The sequence below is a fragment of the Elephantulus edwardii genome, unplaced genomic scaffold (genome assembly GCF_000299155.1).
Source record: "Elephantulus edwardii isolate Elephantulus edwardi_28Jun2011 unplaced genomic scaffold, EleEdw1.0 scaffold00076, whole genome shotgun sequence".
In the NCBI taxonomy this organism is placed as follows: Eukaryota; Metazoa; Chordata; class Mammalia; order Macroscelidea; family Macroscelididae; genus Elephantulus; species Elephantulus edwardii.
The window spans coordinates 688,659-706,517 of NW_006399826.1; the positions used below are offsets into that span (position 1 = coordinate 688,659).

At 39.1% G+C, this 17,859-nt stretch overlaps 1 protein-coding gene across 1 annotated transcript in view; it reads right to left on the reverse strand.

Annotated features, from left to right (window-relative positions):
• Positions 1 to 17,359: 17,359 nt before the first annotated feature.
• The window catches only part of LOC102860234 (coiled-coil domain-containing protein 178-like), a 378,081-nt gene continuing 377,581 nt past the window's right edge, over positions 17,360 to 17,859 (reverse strand). Inside the window, exon 8 of the mRNA XM_006889222.1 lies at positions 17,360 to 17,443. Coding sequence (XP_006889284.1) covers positions 17,360 to 17,443 — 84 coding nt within the window. The remainder of the gene's footprint in view (positions 17,444 to 17,859) is intronic.

Sequence of the window (17,859 nt, forward strand, 5' to 3'; positions counted from 1 at the left end):
GTCTACTATGCCAGGAACGAGAAATTGAAGAAGAACAGGTATAATTTTCATTGTCAAAGAGAATACAATCTTGAACAACTCTGTTGATAGGAGGATATCCACATGCCTACAACGAAGAACATTTACTTTGACTATTATTCAAATTTATGCACCAGCCGCTTATGCCAAATGTGAAGAAATGAAGATTTTTATCAACTTCTGCTATCTGAAACTGATTAAACATGCAAGAAAGATGCATTGATAATTACTGGTGATTGGAATGCAAAAGTTAGAAACAAAAAAGACGATGGTAAGAAAATATGACATTGGTTAAAGAATGATGCTGTAGTTTACATGACAGAATTTTGCCAAATCAATAACCTAATCACTAAAAGCAAAACTTTTTAAAGCAGCCTAAAAATTAATTAAAACCTGCTAGGGTTATTGGGCTCCGCAATGGTATGCTTTATAGAATGGTATTTAATATTGTTAACCCACTACCTCTAAAATCCCTGACATTCCAAAATGGCATTAAAAGTCCTAATAAAAGGATGACTATTGGTGTCAAATTATAATAAAAAGATTATTTTGTACCCATAACAATTTTTGACACTCATATTTTGTCTTCCTCTATCAAGACACTCATTTCAAAAGTAAAACTTCCACACATAATATTTTCCTATTCTCAGCAGAGATCTCTGGTGGCCTAGTGGTAAGAAGCTGTTCCCCAGCCCCAAAGGCCCTTCTCCAAGGGAGAAGGATGAGCAATCTCCCCCCATACAATTAAGTGCTTCTGAAAACCTACTGGAGGGTCAGCTATGAGTAGTTTCTGACTTGACAATATTCAACAATAAACATAAATTGTTCAGGTGGCCCTCTCAACTAGAATATACAGGAGATAAATTGACAACATCTATCAGAAATGTTCTACCACTGTTCATAGAGGCTCCTTTCTCTTTTGTAAATTTCAGAAGTAGATAGCCAATTCTTAGTCTATCATAATATGAAAACTCTTCTTAACCTGACTTGTCCACCACAAGATAAACAACCCAATTGCAAAATGGGCACACGTTCAGATGGCAAACAAACACATGAAAAAATGGTCAAAATCCCCAGCTCTAAGAGAGATGTAAATCAAAACAACTATGAGCTATCATCTCACCCCAGTAAGGGAGGAAAATGTTCAACAATGAATGAATGGAAAGCCAAATTCTTTATAAACTTTCAATAAATATAAAAAAAAATTAACAAAAACAAAACAACAATAACAACAAATACTTGTCCATGTACAAGCTTAAGTTGAAGGTCAAGAATATTAAAATAAGTTTCCAAATTATCATTTTGAATATATCTCACTTGAATTTAGAGACAGAGAGATTTGACACATTGAATGCTCATAAGACCAGGTAATAAGGCATTGAGATCATTGTAAAGGAAGAAAAGACTATTTTAAAAGACAGAAAAGACTGGAATAGATGTCAAAACAGGCTCAGAAATTTCCTTTTGAGTATAATAAAGCAGCTTCAGTAAATGGAAGAAATGGTGAAGGAAAAGAGTTGAACAATTTTTAAAACAGCCTTTCAGGGAAACAAAGTAGGTGTAAGGTTTGGAGGTAGTAAAGGCAAAAGGAATGAACGTACCTATCATTTATAAATTTTAAAACATTTAAAAAATATTTAAACATTGAAGCACTGCAATGAAAGGTTGTACAGGTGAGATATTAAACAATGAAGTGAAAATTAAAATATGATACAGGTAATTCAACAGTTATTGTACAGGAGAGGAAGACCCTTGATGAGATGAGTTGATTCTGTCACTGGGGTAATGGGGATGGTGGGTCGGTGACAGTAAGATTGGCAAGGCATAGATTAGGGTTTAGGACTGTTGTACATAGGGTCACAATGAGTTGCAAGTGACTCAACAACACATAACAACAACAACAACTACCTAACTTGGGAGGGAATCTAGAGCATTATACTGAATGAAATAACTCAGTCCCAAAAGGACAAATATTGTATAAGATAATTATTGTAGAATGAGTATGAGGATCCAAAGGGTAAGAGGGGAAGATGGGTTGGGAGTGGGGGTGGTTAATCATAGGGTCTACAATTTGTGGGAGGAAGGGAGGGTGGGTAAAGCAAATGAGAAAGATCCAGTGTGAATGAAAAACAACATATAAGAAGTTGTTAAATAAACTAGTAGTTGTTGTTTGTGTTGTTGTTATGTGCCGTTGAGTCGTTTCCGACTCATAGCGACCCTATGCACAACAGCCCTAAACCCTGCTCTATCCTGCGCCAACCGCACCGCCTCTGACACACCCATCCCGATTACCCCAGTCACCGAATCAATCCATCTCATAGAGGGTCTTCCCCTCCTGCGTTGTCCCTCAACCCTCCCAAGCATGATGTCCCTCTCCAAGGACCCGTCCCTCCTGGCAACATGTCCAACGTATGTCAGACGAAGCCCCAGAATCCTTGCCTTAGGGTTGGTTTTTTTTTTTATTTTATTAATTTTTTTTTTAAAGGATAAATTGCATTGGGAAAGTCAGCTGTCAGGGACCTCTCCAGAGTTCTGAAGAGCAATGATGTCATTCTGGAGACCAAGGTGGGCCTGATCCAGGCTATGGTCTTCACAATTACATGATGTGAATCAGAAAGCTGGACAGTGACTAGAGATGATGGAAGGAGAATTGATGCCTTTGAGCTGTGATGCTGGAGAAGAGTATGACTATACCATGAACTGCTAGGAGAACAAACAGGTTCACCCTAAAGAGGGTGAAATCAGCCTGCTCCTTGGAGGCAAGGTTTCTGAAGCTCAGTCTGACATAATTTGGGGATGTTGTTGGGAGGGACCAGACCTTTGAGAGGAATATCATGTGTGGGAGGGTAGAGGAACAGTGCAGGAGAGGAAGATCCTGGATGAAATGGAATGACTCAATGACTAGGGTAATGGGAGTAGTTGTGTCAGAGACAATGAGGTTGGCTCAGAATAGAGCAGAGTTTAAGGCTTGTACATAGGGTTGCTATGATTTGCAGTCAACTTGATGGCACATAACAACAACAACAACATGAAAATTTAAAAGACTCAAAAAAGTTACATCACCTTTGAAAAAGAATGGCTTCATCTGTGACAATTTCTGATTCTGAGATTTGTCATAACATTACAGCAGTTTAAATAGAGTGACATTTGTATTAAGAAAGACAAATAAGAAAATGGATACCTTTTTGTGACCAAAATGTAAAGGCAGGTTAGTGGCAAAAAGATATTCTAGTCAACTAGAGATCCCAGAAAAAATATTCATATACAAAAATAAACAAACTCTTATTCATTTATCATACTGAGTAAAAATATTTAAAAAGGAAATATTTAATGTAAATTTAATATCTAATGTAAAATTTAAAAGAATAATTTTTTTTCTATAAGAAAACAAAGGAGACAATCTTTGTGGTCTTGGTTTAAACAAAGATGCTTTGGAAATGATAAATACATGTTTCATAAGAAGGTAAATGGTAATTTGGACTTTATTAAGATGAAAAGTTTCTTATCTTCAAAACAGTAATGTAAATATAAAAGTGAAACTAGCCATAAATTGGGAGGAAATATTTGTGAAACATGTACTTGATAAGAAATTGTACCTAGGATAGATTAAAAACATTCTAAAAAATATGATAATAGGAAACTATACACCAAAAATGTGAAAAATACTTTCACGGATTCTTTACCAATGAAGATAATAGGGTTGTTGATGATGTTGAACATGATTGGACACTGTAGTTAGCTGTACTTGAAAATGAAATGCTGCCCAGTTGTGCACCAGTTTCAACATTGTTCTCATGTGAAGAGTCCATTGTTGTGGTCATTTTGAATGACTTCTAATCTCAAGGATTCTTCTATTACTATTGTTCTTGTTTTGAGCTGTGGGGTCAGAACTGACTCATAGTTGACTCTCCTGGAGGTTTTCAGAGGCAGTCATTTCATAGGAAGAGATGCTCATCCTTGTCTCATGAAGCAGCTACTGGATTCCAACTGCCTCCCTTAGGAATTGCAGCACAGCTTCTTATCACTAGGCTAGTAGAGTTCCTTAATTACGATATTGTATAAAACACTGTACTCTGACAATACTGAAGGATAAGTCTTTTGTGATTCCTAGATAGATATTAATTGAATAGTTTCTAGAAGTAACTAGACCTTTATTTCTACTCTGTCTCAGTTTGGAGCTCTGCTAATACTGTATAGTTGACTTTTCCAGTATTTGGAAAAAACCCAGAAAATAGTGGCATAGCTTTCAGTATCATAGCAACATGCCGCTAACTAGACATAACAAAAAAATGATCATAATGAGTTGACTCTGCATGTAGTTGTTGTTGTGTATCATAAATTTGGAACCAACCCATACCTGACCCTCCAGAGTGTTTTCAGAGGCAGTTGATCACATGGAAGGAAATTGGCCCATCCATCTTCCTCAGAGCAGCTGGCGGCCTCAAACCACATACCTTAGGGATTGTAGCTCAGCTTCTTACCACTAGGCCACCAGCACTCGAGAGTTAATATTCTTTGCTCTCATGTCAATCTTGACTTATAGGGACTCTATATGACATGATATGGCTACTTCTTAGGATTTCCTAAAGATGGGTCAACTCCTTTCTCAAAAACTACCTGCTTTGAAAACCCAATGTGGGGTCACTCTGAGTTGGAACTGACTCTACAGCACTGTGTTTGGTTTGAGTTTCATCCTTATGGGAATGGATTTCCAGGTCTTTTCTCCAGGGTAGCAGCTGGTAGATGGGTGGAAATGACTTTTCAGCTAACAACTGTGTTCTTAACTGTCATGCCAACAGGATGTACTTCACTAGTCATTGTTGTTGAGTCCTATCAATAAGCTCTGATTCACAACAGCATTCTGTACAGCAGAATAAAACCCTGTCCAATTCTGTGTCGTCCTCACATCCTCCGCTTTGCCCATTGCATCAATTTATTTTATTTTATTTTGTATCAGTCTTTTCCGGAGTCCTTCTTCCTTTTTCTGTCCCTTGGATTTTTCAAGCACAATGTCCTTCTCCGGGAACTGGCTGCTCCTGATAACATGTCCAGAGAACGTGGATTACATCTCACCATCCTTGGTTCTAAGGAGCACCTTGGCTTCACATCTTACAAGACAGATTTGTTATTTTGGCAGTTCATGGTATACTCAGCATTTGCCAAGACAAGACATAATTTCTTCTTAGTTCTTGCATAGTCGCTGTCCACCTTTCATATGCAAATGAAGTAATTTAAAATGCTATCACTTGTTTCAGTTGCCCCTTGGTCTTTATGATGACATCCTTGATGGATTAGGATTGTAAAGAGGTCTTTGGCAGTAGATTTGTCCAATGTAATATAGCCTTTGGCTTACATAGCCATGGCTTCTTTCATAGCTGTTCATTGTGGATTAACAATTTCAATCTTTTCTTTTTTTATTGGGGTATTGTCAATCAGTCCAGTTGTAATAATTTTTGTTTTCTTAATACAAAGATGTAATCTGAATTGAAGAATATGTTATTCTTAATTCATTATGATTCACAAAAATTTTAGTGTCATGCAATAAATCACAACTAAACATCTTCCTGGTAATCCCTGCTTTCAGGTAAGATTTCTCTGATGGACTGATATTCCTCATTCCATATCCTCTTCTGAATCCAGCTTGAAATCCTAACAGTTTTTTTAGAGGTACTATATCAACAATCTGCATTATGCAGCTGACACAATCCTGCTGGCTGAAATTGAGGAAGACCTGAAGCACTTGCTGCAGTAGGTCAAGGACTGGACTGTAGCCTTCAATATAGATTGAGGCTTAATATCAAGAAAACAAAGATTCTCACCACTGGGCCAACTGGCAGCATGAGGATGGATGGTGAAAAGATTTAGATTGTTAACAGCTTTAGTTTGCTTGGCTCCACATTCAACACTCATGGCACCAGCAGCCAGGAAATTAAAAGACATATTGTGATGGGAAAGTCTGCTCTCCGGAGTATTGAAGAGCAATGGTGTCTCTCTGGAGACTAAGGTGTGCTTGATACAGGCCCTAGTCTTTACAGTTACTTGCTATGCATCAGAAGCTGGGCAATGACTAAGAATGACAGAAGGAGAACTGATGCCTTAGAGCTATGGTTCTGGAGAAGAGTATTGAATATACCATGGACTGCTAGGAAAGCAAACAGATTTACCCTAGAGGGGATGAAACCAGGATGCTCCTTGGAGGCAAAGATTCTGAAGCTTCATCTGACATACTTTGGGTATATTGCAAGGAGGAACCAGTCCTTGGAGAGGGATGTCATGCGCAGGAGGGTGAAGGGACAGTGCAAGAGAGGAAGACCCTTGATGAGATGGATTGACTCAGTGACTAGGGTAATGGGGGTAAGTGTGTCAGAGATAATAAAGTTGGCACAGGACAGAGCAGGGTTTAGAGTTGTTGTACACAGTGTTGATATGAGTTGCAAGTGACACATGTTAATGCTGTTGAGTCGCAGACAACTCATAATGACCCTATGAATGAACGACTCGAACTCTTGTGTAACTTTCATCATTTCTCCAAGTTCATAGAGTTTCCAGAGGCAAGCTATTTCGGAAGTGGCACTACTGCTGCTTCCAAACTTGTTTTAATCAATGAGCTCCACCAAACACTATCCACCATGGATAACCATTATCACAGTGCACACTGCAATTGTCTTGTAAAGAAGAACAAGGAGACAGATTCTTCTCTAAATTTCCTTCTGGCATGGATTTGGGCAAAACTTAATTAGTAATGGGGATCATTTCAGCTGTGGAAATAAAATTTAAGGAGACCTTGTTGAGAAGGTGGTGGTTTTATCTGCTGTTGTGTCAACTCTGACTGATAGCGGCCCTATATATATTCGCTCTGAACCTTGCCCTATCCTCACCCGATCTCATAATTTCTGACAGATGTAATCCCATTTCTCCAGTCACTGAGACAATCTACCTCATCTGAGGTCTTCCTCTCCTGCACTATCCCTTCACCCTTCCAAGCATGATGTCCCTTTCCACGGGCTGGTCTCTCCTTGTAAAGGTGTTTGTTGTTGTTTTTAAGTATCTTCAGGTTGAGCACTCCTCTTAGCAACCCTATGAACAGAATATCTAAACCCTGTTCTAGAACTATCATCGTTTCTCTAATGTTCTTAGAGTTGTCAAAAGTGTGTTGTTAGGAAGTGGAAGCCACACCTGCTTCCAAGCCTGTTTTAATCCGGGAGCTACATCAAACACTGTCCACTCTGGGTAACCATTACTGCATTTGACACACCAGTGGCACAGAATTCTGTATTAGAGTAACCTCAAGTAATCTATGTATAGAAAATTGGCAGACCAGTGCTCCCAAACACAATTAATACCAATTAACCGGAGACTCAGAGCACAACCGACTTTTAAATACAAAGGTTCACCACCAGGTCCTGATTGACTTAAACAAGAGGCTTTATATAACCTCACAGCTAAAATCCAGTAAAAATTCAGTAAATCCAATCAGCTCACACATGTGAATGAAATAAGGTATAGGCAGTTGCTAATGAAGAGGCTGTTGTTGTTGTTGTTATGTGCCGTCGAGTCGTTTCCGACTCATAGCGACCCTATGCACAACAGCCCTAAACCCTGCTCTATCCTGCGCCAACCGCACCGCCTCTGACACACCCATCCCTATTACCCCAGTCACCGAATCAATCCATCTCATAGAGGGTCTTCCCCTCCTGCGTTGTCCCTCAACTCTCCCAAGCATGATGTCCCTCTCCAAGGACCCGTCCCTCCTGGCAACATGTCCAAAGTATGTCAGTCGAAGCCCCAGAATCCTTGCCTCCAAGGAGTAGCTTGGTTTAATCCTCTCCAAGATAAATCTGTTTGTTTTCCTGGCAGTCCAGGGTACATTCAGTACCCTTCTCCAGCACCACAGCTCAAAAGCATCCACTCTCCTTCTGTCCTCCCTAGTCATTGTCCAACTCTCTGATGCATAACAAGCGATTGCAAATACCATGGCCTGTATCAGGCGCATCTTAGTCTCCAGAGAGACACTGTTGCTCCTGAGTACTTTAGAGAGGTCCCTAACAGCAGACTTTCCCATCGCGATACGCTTTTTGATTTCCTGACTGCTGGTGCCAAGAGTGTTGACTGTGGAGCCGAGCAAACTGAAGCTGTGAACAATCTCAATCTCTTCATCATCCATCCTGACGCTGCTAATTGGTCCAGTGGTGAGAATCTTTGTCTTCTTGACGTTGAGCCTCAGAGCCTTTCAAATGGAGTTAAAGAGTCTCACTTAAAGGGAGAATCCAGCCTACGTTATTTGCAGCTCAGCGTGGTGTAGCGATGGAGGTGGCTCAGGAGATGGATGGTTAGGAAGAGGATTCAGATAGACCAGCCAGAGATTGCTGACTCGCATGGTGTGTGAGAAAAGTGGAGCTCAAAACAGAGCCTCACCATATCCCCCATGTTTCAAGATGTGTGTTTAGTCATTCTTGATTAACTTCCCTATTATAATTATTTACATTCTGATCCTCAGCAAGTATTTGCTGTCAAAATTCTTCTGTACAGGTGAGCAGATCAGGGTAGTAATTTTAGAAAATTTTATTTTCTACCAGATATATCTATGCAAAGCCTATACTTGGACCAAGAGGCAGTCGTCAGAACAGAGCAAGGAAACAATGCATGGTTTAAAATTGGGAAGGGTGCATGCCAGGGATGTGTCCTGTCTCCATACCTTTTCAACCTATATGCGGAATGAATCTTCCGGAGGCTGGGCTCTATGAGGAGAAATGTGACATCAGGATTGGAGGTAGCCTCAACAATAGCCACGTTAGGCAGATGACACAACCTTGCTTCCTGAAACTGATGAGGACCTGAAGCACTTGCTGTAGAGGGTTAAGGACTGCAGTCTTCAGTATGGATTGAAGTTCAATATCAAGAAAACAAAGATTCTCACCTCTAGGCCAATTAGCAGCATCATGATGAACCGTGAAGAGATTGACATTGTTAACAGCTTTAGTTTGCTTCGATCCACAATCAACATTCTCAGTACCAGCAGCCAGGTAATCAAGAGACAAATTGTATTGGGAAGATCTGCTGTAAGGGACCTCTCAAGAGCACTGATGAGCAATAATGTCAGCCAGGAGACTATGGTGTGGCTGATCCAGACCCTAGTCTTTACAAAGCTGGACAATGACTACGGAGGACAGAAGGAGAATTGATGCCTTTGAGCTATGGTGCTGGAAAAGAGTATTGAACATATAGTGGGCTGTTAGGAGGACAGGTTTGTCCCGGAGAGGGTGAAGCCAGGCAGCTGCTTGGAGGCAAAAGTTCTGAAGCTTCATTTGACATACTTTGGACATGTTGCAAAGAGGGACCAGTCCCTGGAGAAGGACGTCATGCTTGGGAGGGTGGAGGGATAGCGCAGGAGAAGACCCTCAATGAGATGGATTGATTCAGTGACTGGGGTAATGGAGGTAGGTGTGTTGGAGACAGTGAGATTGGCACAGGATAAAGGCGGGTTTACAGCTGTTGTACATGGGGTTCCCATGAGTTGCAGGTGACTCGACAACACATAAAAACAATAACCTGATATGTCTGAAGTTTGCTCTTCTTCCATAATTGTAGTTCTAAGAATGGAAAGTAATCTAGTCCTGAGACACATTGTGTCACTTTTCTTCCTCTTTTTCTTTCTTTTATCTCCAGCTTATTCATTGGATTGAGCTTGATTTGCAGCTCATGAATTCTTTCCTTACCAACTAAAGTGTAGACGTTGACACTTTGAGAAAACTGGTGCCTAAGGTTGAGGCTTTTGTTACTTGAGTTGTGATGTGTAGCAGGAAACAAGCCATTACAAATAGATCTCCGATGAGAGCAAGTAGAATTCTACCATATGTTTCCACTGGAGGAAAACAGAGTCAGATGGAAATGGTTAATTTTAGACTCCTTCAAGGATCAGGAAATGGGGAAAAGTCAAGATTATCTTAAATTTTAATATCTTTTTGCATATTCAAAACACGTTTATTACATTTCATAAGAAAAAATGTCATACTCCACGTCTTTAAAATGTATATTCTTAATTCATTTGGAAATCTCTCCATTTGATAAACTCTTAAGGAAACAAAAGCTCACATTGTTTGAACTTGATCTATACATGCTTACAGAGATTAGAAAACACCCTCCTAGAAATCTGGTTGACAGGTGGGTACACAGCACCTCTCTCACACCTGCAGGCTCTTGCCCAGATCCTCTCTGCTCAGTTTCATTCTATCATGAGGGAAACAAGTGAAGTCAGTGAATTGAAAGACAGATGTAGAGTCAGATTACTCATTTCCTGCTTCCTTATTTCCTTGGTACCTGATTGGAAATCTTAAAATAACCTATATATTGATGTCTCTAAATATTTCTGATGCTAGAAAACATTGAAATGTCACTTTATGATAATTCTTGGTTTTATGTCTTTTTAATGACAAAGTCATCTAGTATGTATTTTCCATTGGGACTTCTCTAGATACACAGAGTTTCATTTTAGCGTGCAGAGTTACAAAAATTTTAAATGTTTATAAAGAGAAATCATCCAAGAACTATAGAGAACTTGATAAAAATGTGATACATTTTTCATTAAGAGCTATCTTATGAGAGATCTACCACTGTAATGATAGTTTTGAAAGTCATTAATAGTGATTTTTGCCTAGATTTGTCAGAAGGCAACAAGGTTTTGGTTTTTTTGGCTTCAAATATAATTTGTAAGAAAACATGAACCCTCAGAAACCTACTTCTACAAAGCAGACATTTTGTAGAGTAAAATATAGCAGACCCTTTAATACACCCAAGAGCTAGGCAATCATCAGTTTTTAACAACAGTTTTCTGATTACCATCTCACTGCTGTTGCATAAAAACTGACTCATAGCTGGCCCTCTGCCGGGGTTCCTAGGAAAATGGGAGGAGATTGCTGAGCTTTCTATCTCAGAGTTGCTGGTGGATTTAAACTACCAGAGAGAGGTGTGACCTTTGGATTAGCAGCACAAATTTCTGCAACCTGTCCCACCATGTTGTTGTTGTTAGGTTTCATTGAATCAAGTACATCTCATAATGACCTTATGAACAACAGACCTGTCCTGTGCCATCTTCATCTCTGACACATTTGGACCCATTACTGCAGGTACTGTGTCAATGTATCTCATTGAGGGATTTCTTTTCCTTCGCTGATTCTCATCTTTCCAAGCATGATGTCTCTTTCCAAGGAACAACGTTCTCTAGCTATATGTACAAAGTATGTGAGATGAAGCTTTGCTGTCTTTGCCTCCAAGAAGCACTCTGGCTGTACTTTCTTTGTCTAAGATATATCCCGTTGTTCATTTGGCAGTCCATTGGATAGTCAGTATTCTTCTCCAACACCACAACTCAGAGACATCAGTTCTTCTGAAATCCTTATTCATTTTCCAGTTCTCTGATGCATAGCAGGTGATTGAAAAGATCATGTCCTGAATCAAGAGCACCTTAGCTACATCTTCAAACTGACATCATTACTCTTAAGTATTTTGGCTTGGTCCTTGACAGCAGACTTGCCCAATGCAATACATCTTCTCTTTTCCTGACTCTTGGTACCAAGGAGTTGTTGATGATTGACCAAAGCTGGATGATTATTGACAGTTTCAATCCTTTTTCTATCTATTATGATGTTTTCTCTTGATCCTGTGCTGACCTTTTTTTTTTAAATTTTGAGACATAATCAATGCCAAAGCTAAAGCTGTAGTTCTTGATCTTCTGCAGCAATCTTTTCATGTCTGCCTCATTTCTAGAAAGTGAAGTCGTGTCATCTGCATAATGCTTATGACCCTCCTTCTTTGCTGATGTTACATTCCTCTTTATAGAATCAAACTTCACATATCATTTGCTGAACATACAAATTGAAAAGGTATAAAGAAAGGATACAACTCTTTTTCATTTTAAACCATGGAGTGCTCCCTTGCTGTCTTCTGACAACGGCTTCTTGATCTAGACATAGATTTCTAATGAGTAAAATTATGTGTCTTTGCTTAATCAATAAAACATGAATAGACATTTGTGTGTGTGTGTGTGTGTGTGTGTGTGTGTGTTCTCTGCTTTCATTCAGAACGAATCTGACATCTGCAATGATTTTCCCTGATGTCACCACCTTTTCTGAACACCTCCTGAACTTCTGGCAGCTCCCTGTCATTGTACTCTCTGTCCATTTTTGGTTGATCTTTGGCAAAGCTTTTCTTGTGTATGATATTGATGATACTGTTCTTTAAGTTCCACAATCTGTTGGGTCCTATTTCTTGGGAATGGAAACAAATATGAATCTCTTTGAGTCAGTGGGCCAGGCAGCTATCCTCCAACCAACTTTCCTGACATTGTCTGCTGTGTACGTCCAGGGCTGTGTCTGTTAATTGAAACATGTCAGTTGGTATTCCATTGATGACTGGTGTCTTATTTTTGCCAATCCTTCAGTTCAGCATGAACTTCATCTTTCATTACCATTGACACCGGTTCATATGGCACCTACCCAAAATTTTCAGTGTCAACTAATTCTTTTGAGTTACAGTAACTTTGTGTATTTCTTCGACCTTCTTTTGGTACTTCCTGGATCATTCAAGATTTTTCCCATATCATCTCTCAATATTGTAACTCGAGTCTTGAACTCAGCAATTCCTTCCTTTTGATTCACTGACTCTAGATTTTTGCACATTTCATAATAATAATTTGCTTTATTCTCTTGAGCTGCCCTTTGAAAACTGATCAGCTCTTTTACTTGAGCATCTCTTCCTTTTGCTTTGGCTTCTTTAAACTCTAATGCAATTTTTCTAGAATCTTCTGCCATCCATTTTTGTTTTTTCTTCCTCCTCTGTCTTTGTAATGAACTTTTGCTTTCTTCATGGATGATATCTTTGATGTCCTCCCACAATTCCTCTGATCTTTGATCATTGGTTATCAATGCCTCAAAGCCGATCATAAGTTGATTTTTTAAATTCAACTCTCTTAGGCTAAAGGCCATATTTTAGTTTCTGTGAACTAGTTTTCATTTTCTTCAGCTTCAGTTTGACCTTGCACATGGGCTCAATTGCTCATGGTCTGTCCTACAATCAATATTCCGTTTGGTTTTGACTGCTGATGTTGTGCTTCTCCAATAGTCTTTCCACAGGTTTAGTCAAATTGAATCCTTGCACTCCACCCGGTCAGGACCAAGTTGCTTTTTGTACTTAAAAAAAAAGATATCTATTAGTAGCTAATAAATAATTAATCACACAAAGTTCATTCTGTCTTCAGCCTCATTTATATCTCAGAGTCCTCATTTCTTGACTTCCGTTCCTTTTTCATTCTTTCCAACTCTTTTTGTTCCATTCACCAATAGTTATTAATGCATCTTGATTGCATGTTTGCAATTTTGGACTGCAAAAGTTGGTAGAAATCCTCAAACTCCTCCTCTTTTGGCTTTAGTTGGTGGTGCATATATTTGAATAATAATAAATTATTATAATAATAATAAATAATAATTATCACATTTGCCTTGAATCTGCATGGATCATGTTCTATCACTTGAAACATTGTATTTCAGGCTAGACTTTGAAATTGCTTAACTATGAATATAGCACCATTCTTCCTCAGGTTTTCATTCCCTGAATAGTAGATCATAAGATTGTTTGATTCAAAGTGGCCATGCCAGTCCATCTTAGGTCAGTGATGCCTAGAATGTCAATCTTCATGCATTCCATTTCACCTTTCACAACTTCGTTTTCCTACAGTCATACTTCATATGTTCCAAATTACTTTATTGTTATTTTCAGCTGTTTCCCCTCATTTTTTAGTAACTTCCTATCTAGATCCTACCTCTATTCCTATAACTACTTACGTTCTTCTGTTGTTCATAGGGGTTTTGAACACCTGTTGTTTCAGAAGTGGATAGCCAATCCTTTTTCCTCATAATCTAGGAGCTCTGTTGCAAACTATGCACCATGAGTGACCCTTCTGGTTCTTGAAACACTAGTGGCAGAAATTCCAGCTTTACAACATCCGACAAGCTACACCAGTACAGCAGACTGACAGACAAGTTCTATCCTAATAGGAGCCAATACAAACTATGCCAGCCTGTATATACCCAAAGTAGAAAGTAATTGACAATATGCAAATCATTCTACAATATAATGAACTGACAGATAGATGTTTTACCTTTAACAGCAAACCATAAAGGCAATCAGGCAAACAAATGTCCTGGCTCAGGACACCCTTTTCTAGCCTCAGCTGAAGCCCATGGCAGTGAGGCAAAATGGAACTTTGAATGAGGGTATTGGTACAGACCATTGCTCAGCTGGATCTTTATTACCAGTGCTGGGCACAATCAAGGGCCCTTAGATGTGGTTGGTGGCTTAAAGGCATTGGATGGGAGCTTACTTAACTTCTTCATTGTCCACAGATCTCTGTTCTGGGCCTGAGGACATTCAGTGGGATTGCATCTGCCCTCATCATTGCCTATAGATCTCTGCTTCATGCTTCCTGATTTCCAGCTGGCCCTTGCCTGCCTTCCTCCTTGAGGAAATACTGTTCAGGTGGGTATATTAGATGTGCTGACTTACTTCCAAATTATCTAGGTGAGTATACTCTCTCAGAGCTATTTGGGTGAATTTCTATTTCCTACGTGCATAGTTTAAAATTAAGAAATGAATGTGGTAAGGCTGTATACCTTTACCATACCTATTTAATCTGTATGGTGAATAAATCAGAAAAGGTTGGATTTTATGAAGAAGAATGTGGCACCAAGATCAGAGGAAGTTACAGCAAAAATCTGCATTATGGCGAGCTCTGGTGGCCTAGTGGCAAGAAGCTGCAACTGCAATCTCAGAGATGCACAGTTCGAGTCCACCAGCTGCTCTGCTGGAGAAGGAGGAACAATCTCCTCCTGTACCAGTCAGATCTGATTTGATGGTACACACAAAAAATAATGAAATAAAGTAAATTTTTTAAAAAAATCTGCATTATGCAACCAAGAGCCATCTTATGAGAGATATAACACTATAATGGTGAGTTTTGAAAGTCATTATTAGACATTTTTTTCCTAAGTTTTTAAAAAGGAACAAGGTTTTGATTATTTTTAAATTTCAAATTGAACTTTGAAAAATACCACCACACTACATAACATGTAATCAAAGGCTACTACCTCTGTACACTTTTCTATACCTCTCTTAATTGTTAACATTGTAGACTGATTTTAGAAGATTTTCAGCAAATATATTTCAAAGAAAAGAATGAATTAAACATGTACTATCATGTCAGAAAGCACAGCCCAGAGTTATAGTATGTTATGTATTGTACTGCTAAGAAAAATTGGCAATTTGAATCCACCCTTGCTCCTTAGGAGAAAGATAGTCTTCTGTAAAGATTTACATCCTCAGAAACCTGACGGAGGGTCACTATGATCCAGAACTGACTTGACAACACTTGGTACCTGATAAGAAATTGGAATCACTCTTGAAATGAGAGTAAAATGTTATCTCCTTAGAGAATATATGAGTGATATGTATGTGTTTACTTCTAAAGGCAATGAAATATACCAGAGGATCACGTGGTATTTTTACTCAGCTCATATTGCCCTTCTACGCTTACATATCACAAGCTTGCATCATCTTTTCAGACTAAAAATGTCAACATTAAATGAGCTTTTCAGTTACTGTGTCTGTAATAATATGTTCCTGGAGGGCTGTGAAAGTACTCACTACTGTTGCTGGTCTGTGCTTGCCTATCTATTTGAAGAGTAAAGTGAGGTACAGATTGTTTTTGTTTGTTAGGTGCCATCAAGTTGACTAGGACTCCTCTGTGGTGCTCTTATGAACAACAGATCCTTGCCCTATCGTGGACCATGGTCCTGATCTCTGTCACACACAAGCTAATTGTGGTCGTCATTTTGTCAATCCATCTTGTTGAGGGTCTTCCTCTGTTTTGCTGACTCTCACCTTTCACAGAACAACGTCTCACCAAGGTCTAACTTCTACTGAAAATATGCCCAAACTATAAGGTATTGTCCTCCTTGCCTCTAAGAGAAGCACTCTGGTTGAACTTCCTTCAAAATTATGTTTGGCAGTCCAGGGTCTATACTATTACAGATTAGTATAGTTGAATGGTCCCCATTAAACTTGATTGTATCAATTTTCTAAAAATGATTTTCTGATAATACATTCACTTCAAAGTAGAGGAGATTTAAAAATACATTTCCAGGTCCAGTATCATTCCCTCCAAAGACAAATATATAAAAATTAAAAGTAGAACCTGGCCCAGACCCCTAACATCCACCTTTAGTTAGAAGCAGTGGCTAATCTTGCCGGAGAATATACTTGCTTCCGGATGTGGCACGTCCCAATGAATCCAGACGCTGCCATGCAAATGAATGGAAGAAGGATTTGGATATCCAGTTAAGTAATGCACTGTAAACAATTAGTTTAACTGAAACATGTTTTCTGTTTTGTAGACATTGGGGAACAAATAACCAGATGTGCCCATTAAAGTAGACTGAGAGCGATCAGAGATTAGAAATTTTCTGGAACTTCCTTCACCAGGCCAGCAAAGTTGTTCATTTGCAGTGCCCCATTTTCCTGGGGTGTGTGTGTGTGTGTGTGTGTGTGTGTGTGTGTGACCATCTCCCTTTCTAGCTTCCTCTTTTGCATAATATTTACCTCAAGCTTGCTTCAGGCTAATGTCTCAATAATTTCCCCTCCTTTCTCAGGTCCTTACCACAAAGGACTTGACTAATGATCCATGGACAAAATGAAGCATTTAAATTTATTCATTAATCATTCATCTCCAGCTCATTGAAAACTTTAAACTTCCACAAAATTAAGATAGAACATTGAGGAGTGATTGAGAGAGACAGCTCTCAGGGAGCGAAAAAAGATTGGTAAACACAAAAACAAAAGTACATTAGGCAGAGTGTCTGAAAGTGTCACATGGGCATAGGTATTGTTACAGTTTACACAAACTTTAAGTACTGAATCGCAAAGCCTTTATTTGGGCCAACACGATGGGGAAATCTGGGGAAGTGCGCAGTCACTGTCAACACCGCCAGTAATTATTCTCTCTTCCAATTAATGGTGACATAGATTAATTATCAGATGAGGCAAAGCCAATTGCAATCAGTCACCCAGAGCTGAAATTAGATCGTTCCTGACAGCAGCATGAAAGTCACCTGTTTCATTGTTATGGATTTGCTGTAAGTAAAAGAGTAGCAAAGCATGCTGGGAGGTGAGTGAGTTTTTCCGTCCATGGAAGTGTGAAATGGCAAACAGGTGAATGTCCAATTACACTGTTATCTGAACTGTGTGACTTTACTTGTCTTTTATTTTCAGCTTCCAAGATACATTGGTTGTTTGCTTAACCATCATTCTCTTCACACAGTCCATCTGGTAAAGACTGGAAGAAAGCGAAGATGTGCTGTATCAAATTTGAAGATTCATTCTGTTCAGAAGAGAGAAACAAACACAATCCATAAGTGCCTATCTAGGAAAGAAACAGAAGCATTATGAAATTACAAACGTGGAAAATTTAGGAATAATAAAAATAAAACTACGCTTTAGTTCATTCTTGGCACCAGTAGCCAGGATATTAAAAGACGTATTGCGATGGGAAAGTCTGCTCTTAGGGACCTCTCCAAAGTACTGAAGAGTAATGGTGTCTCTCTGGCGACTAAGGTGCGTCTGATACAGGCTATGGTCTTTGCTTTCACTTGTTATACATCAGAGAGTTGGACAATGACTAAGGAGGATAGAAGGAGAATTGATGCCTTTGAGCTGTGGTGCTAGAGAAGGGTATTGAGGGTACCATGGACTGCTAGAAAAACAAACAGATTCGTCCTAGAGAGGGTTAACAAGGGG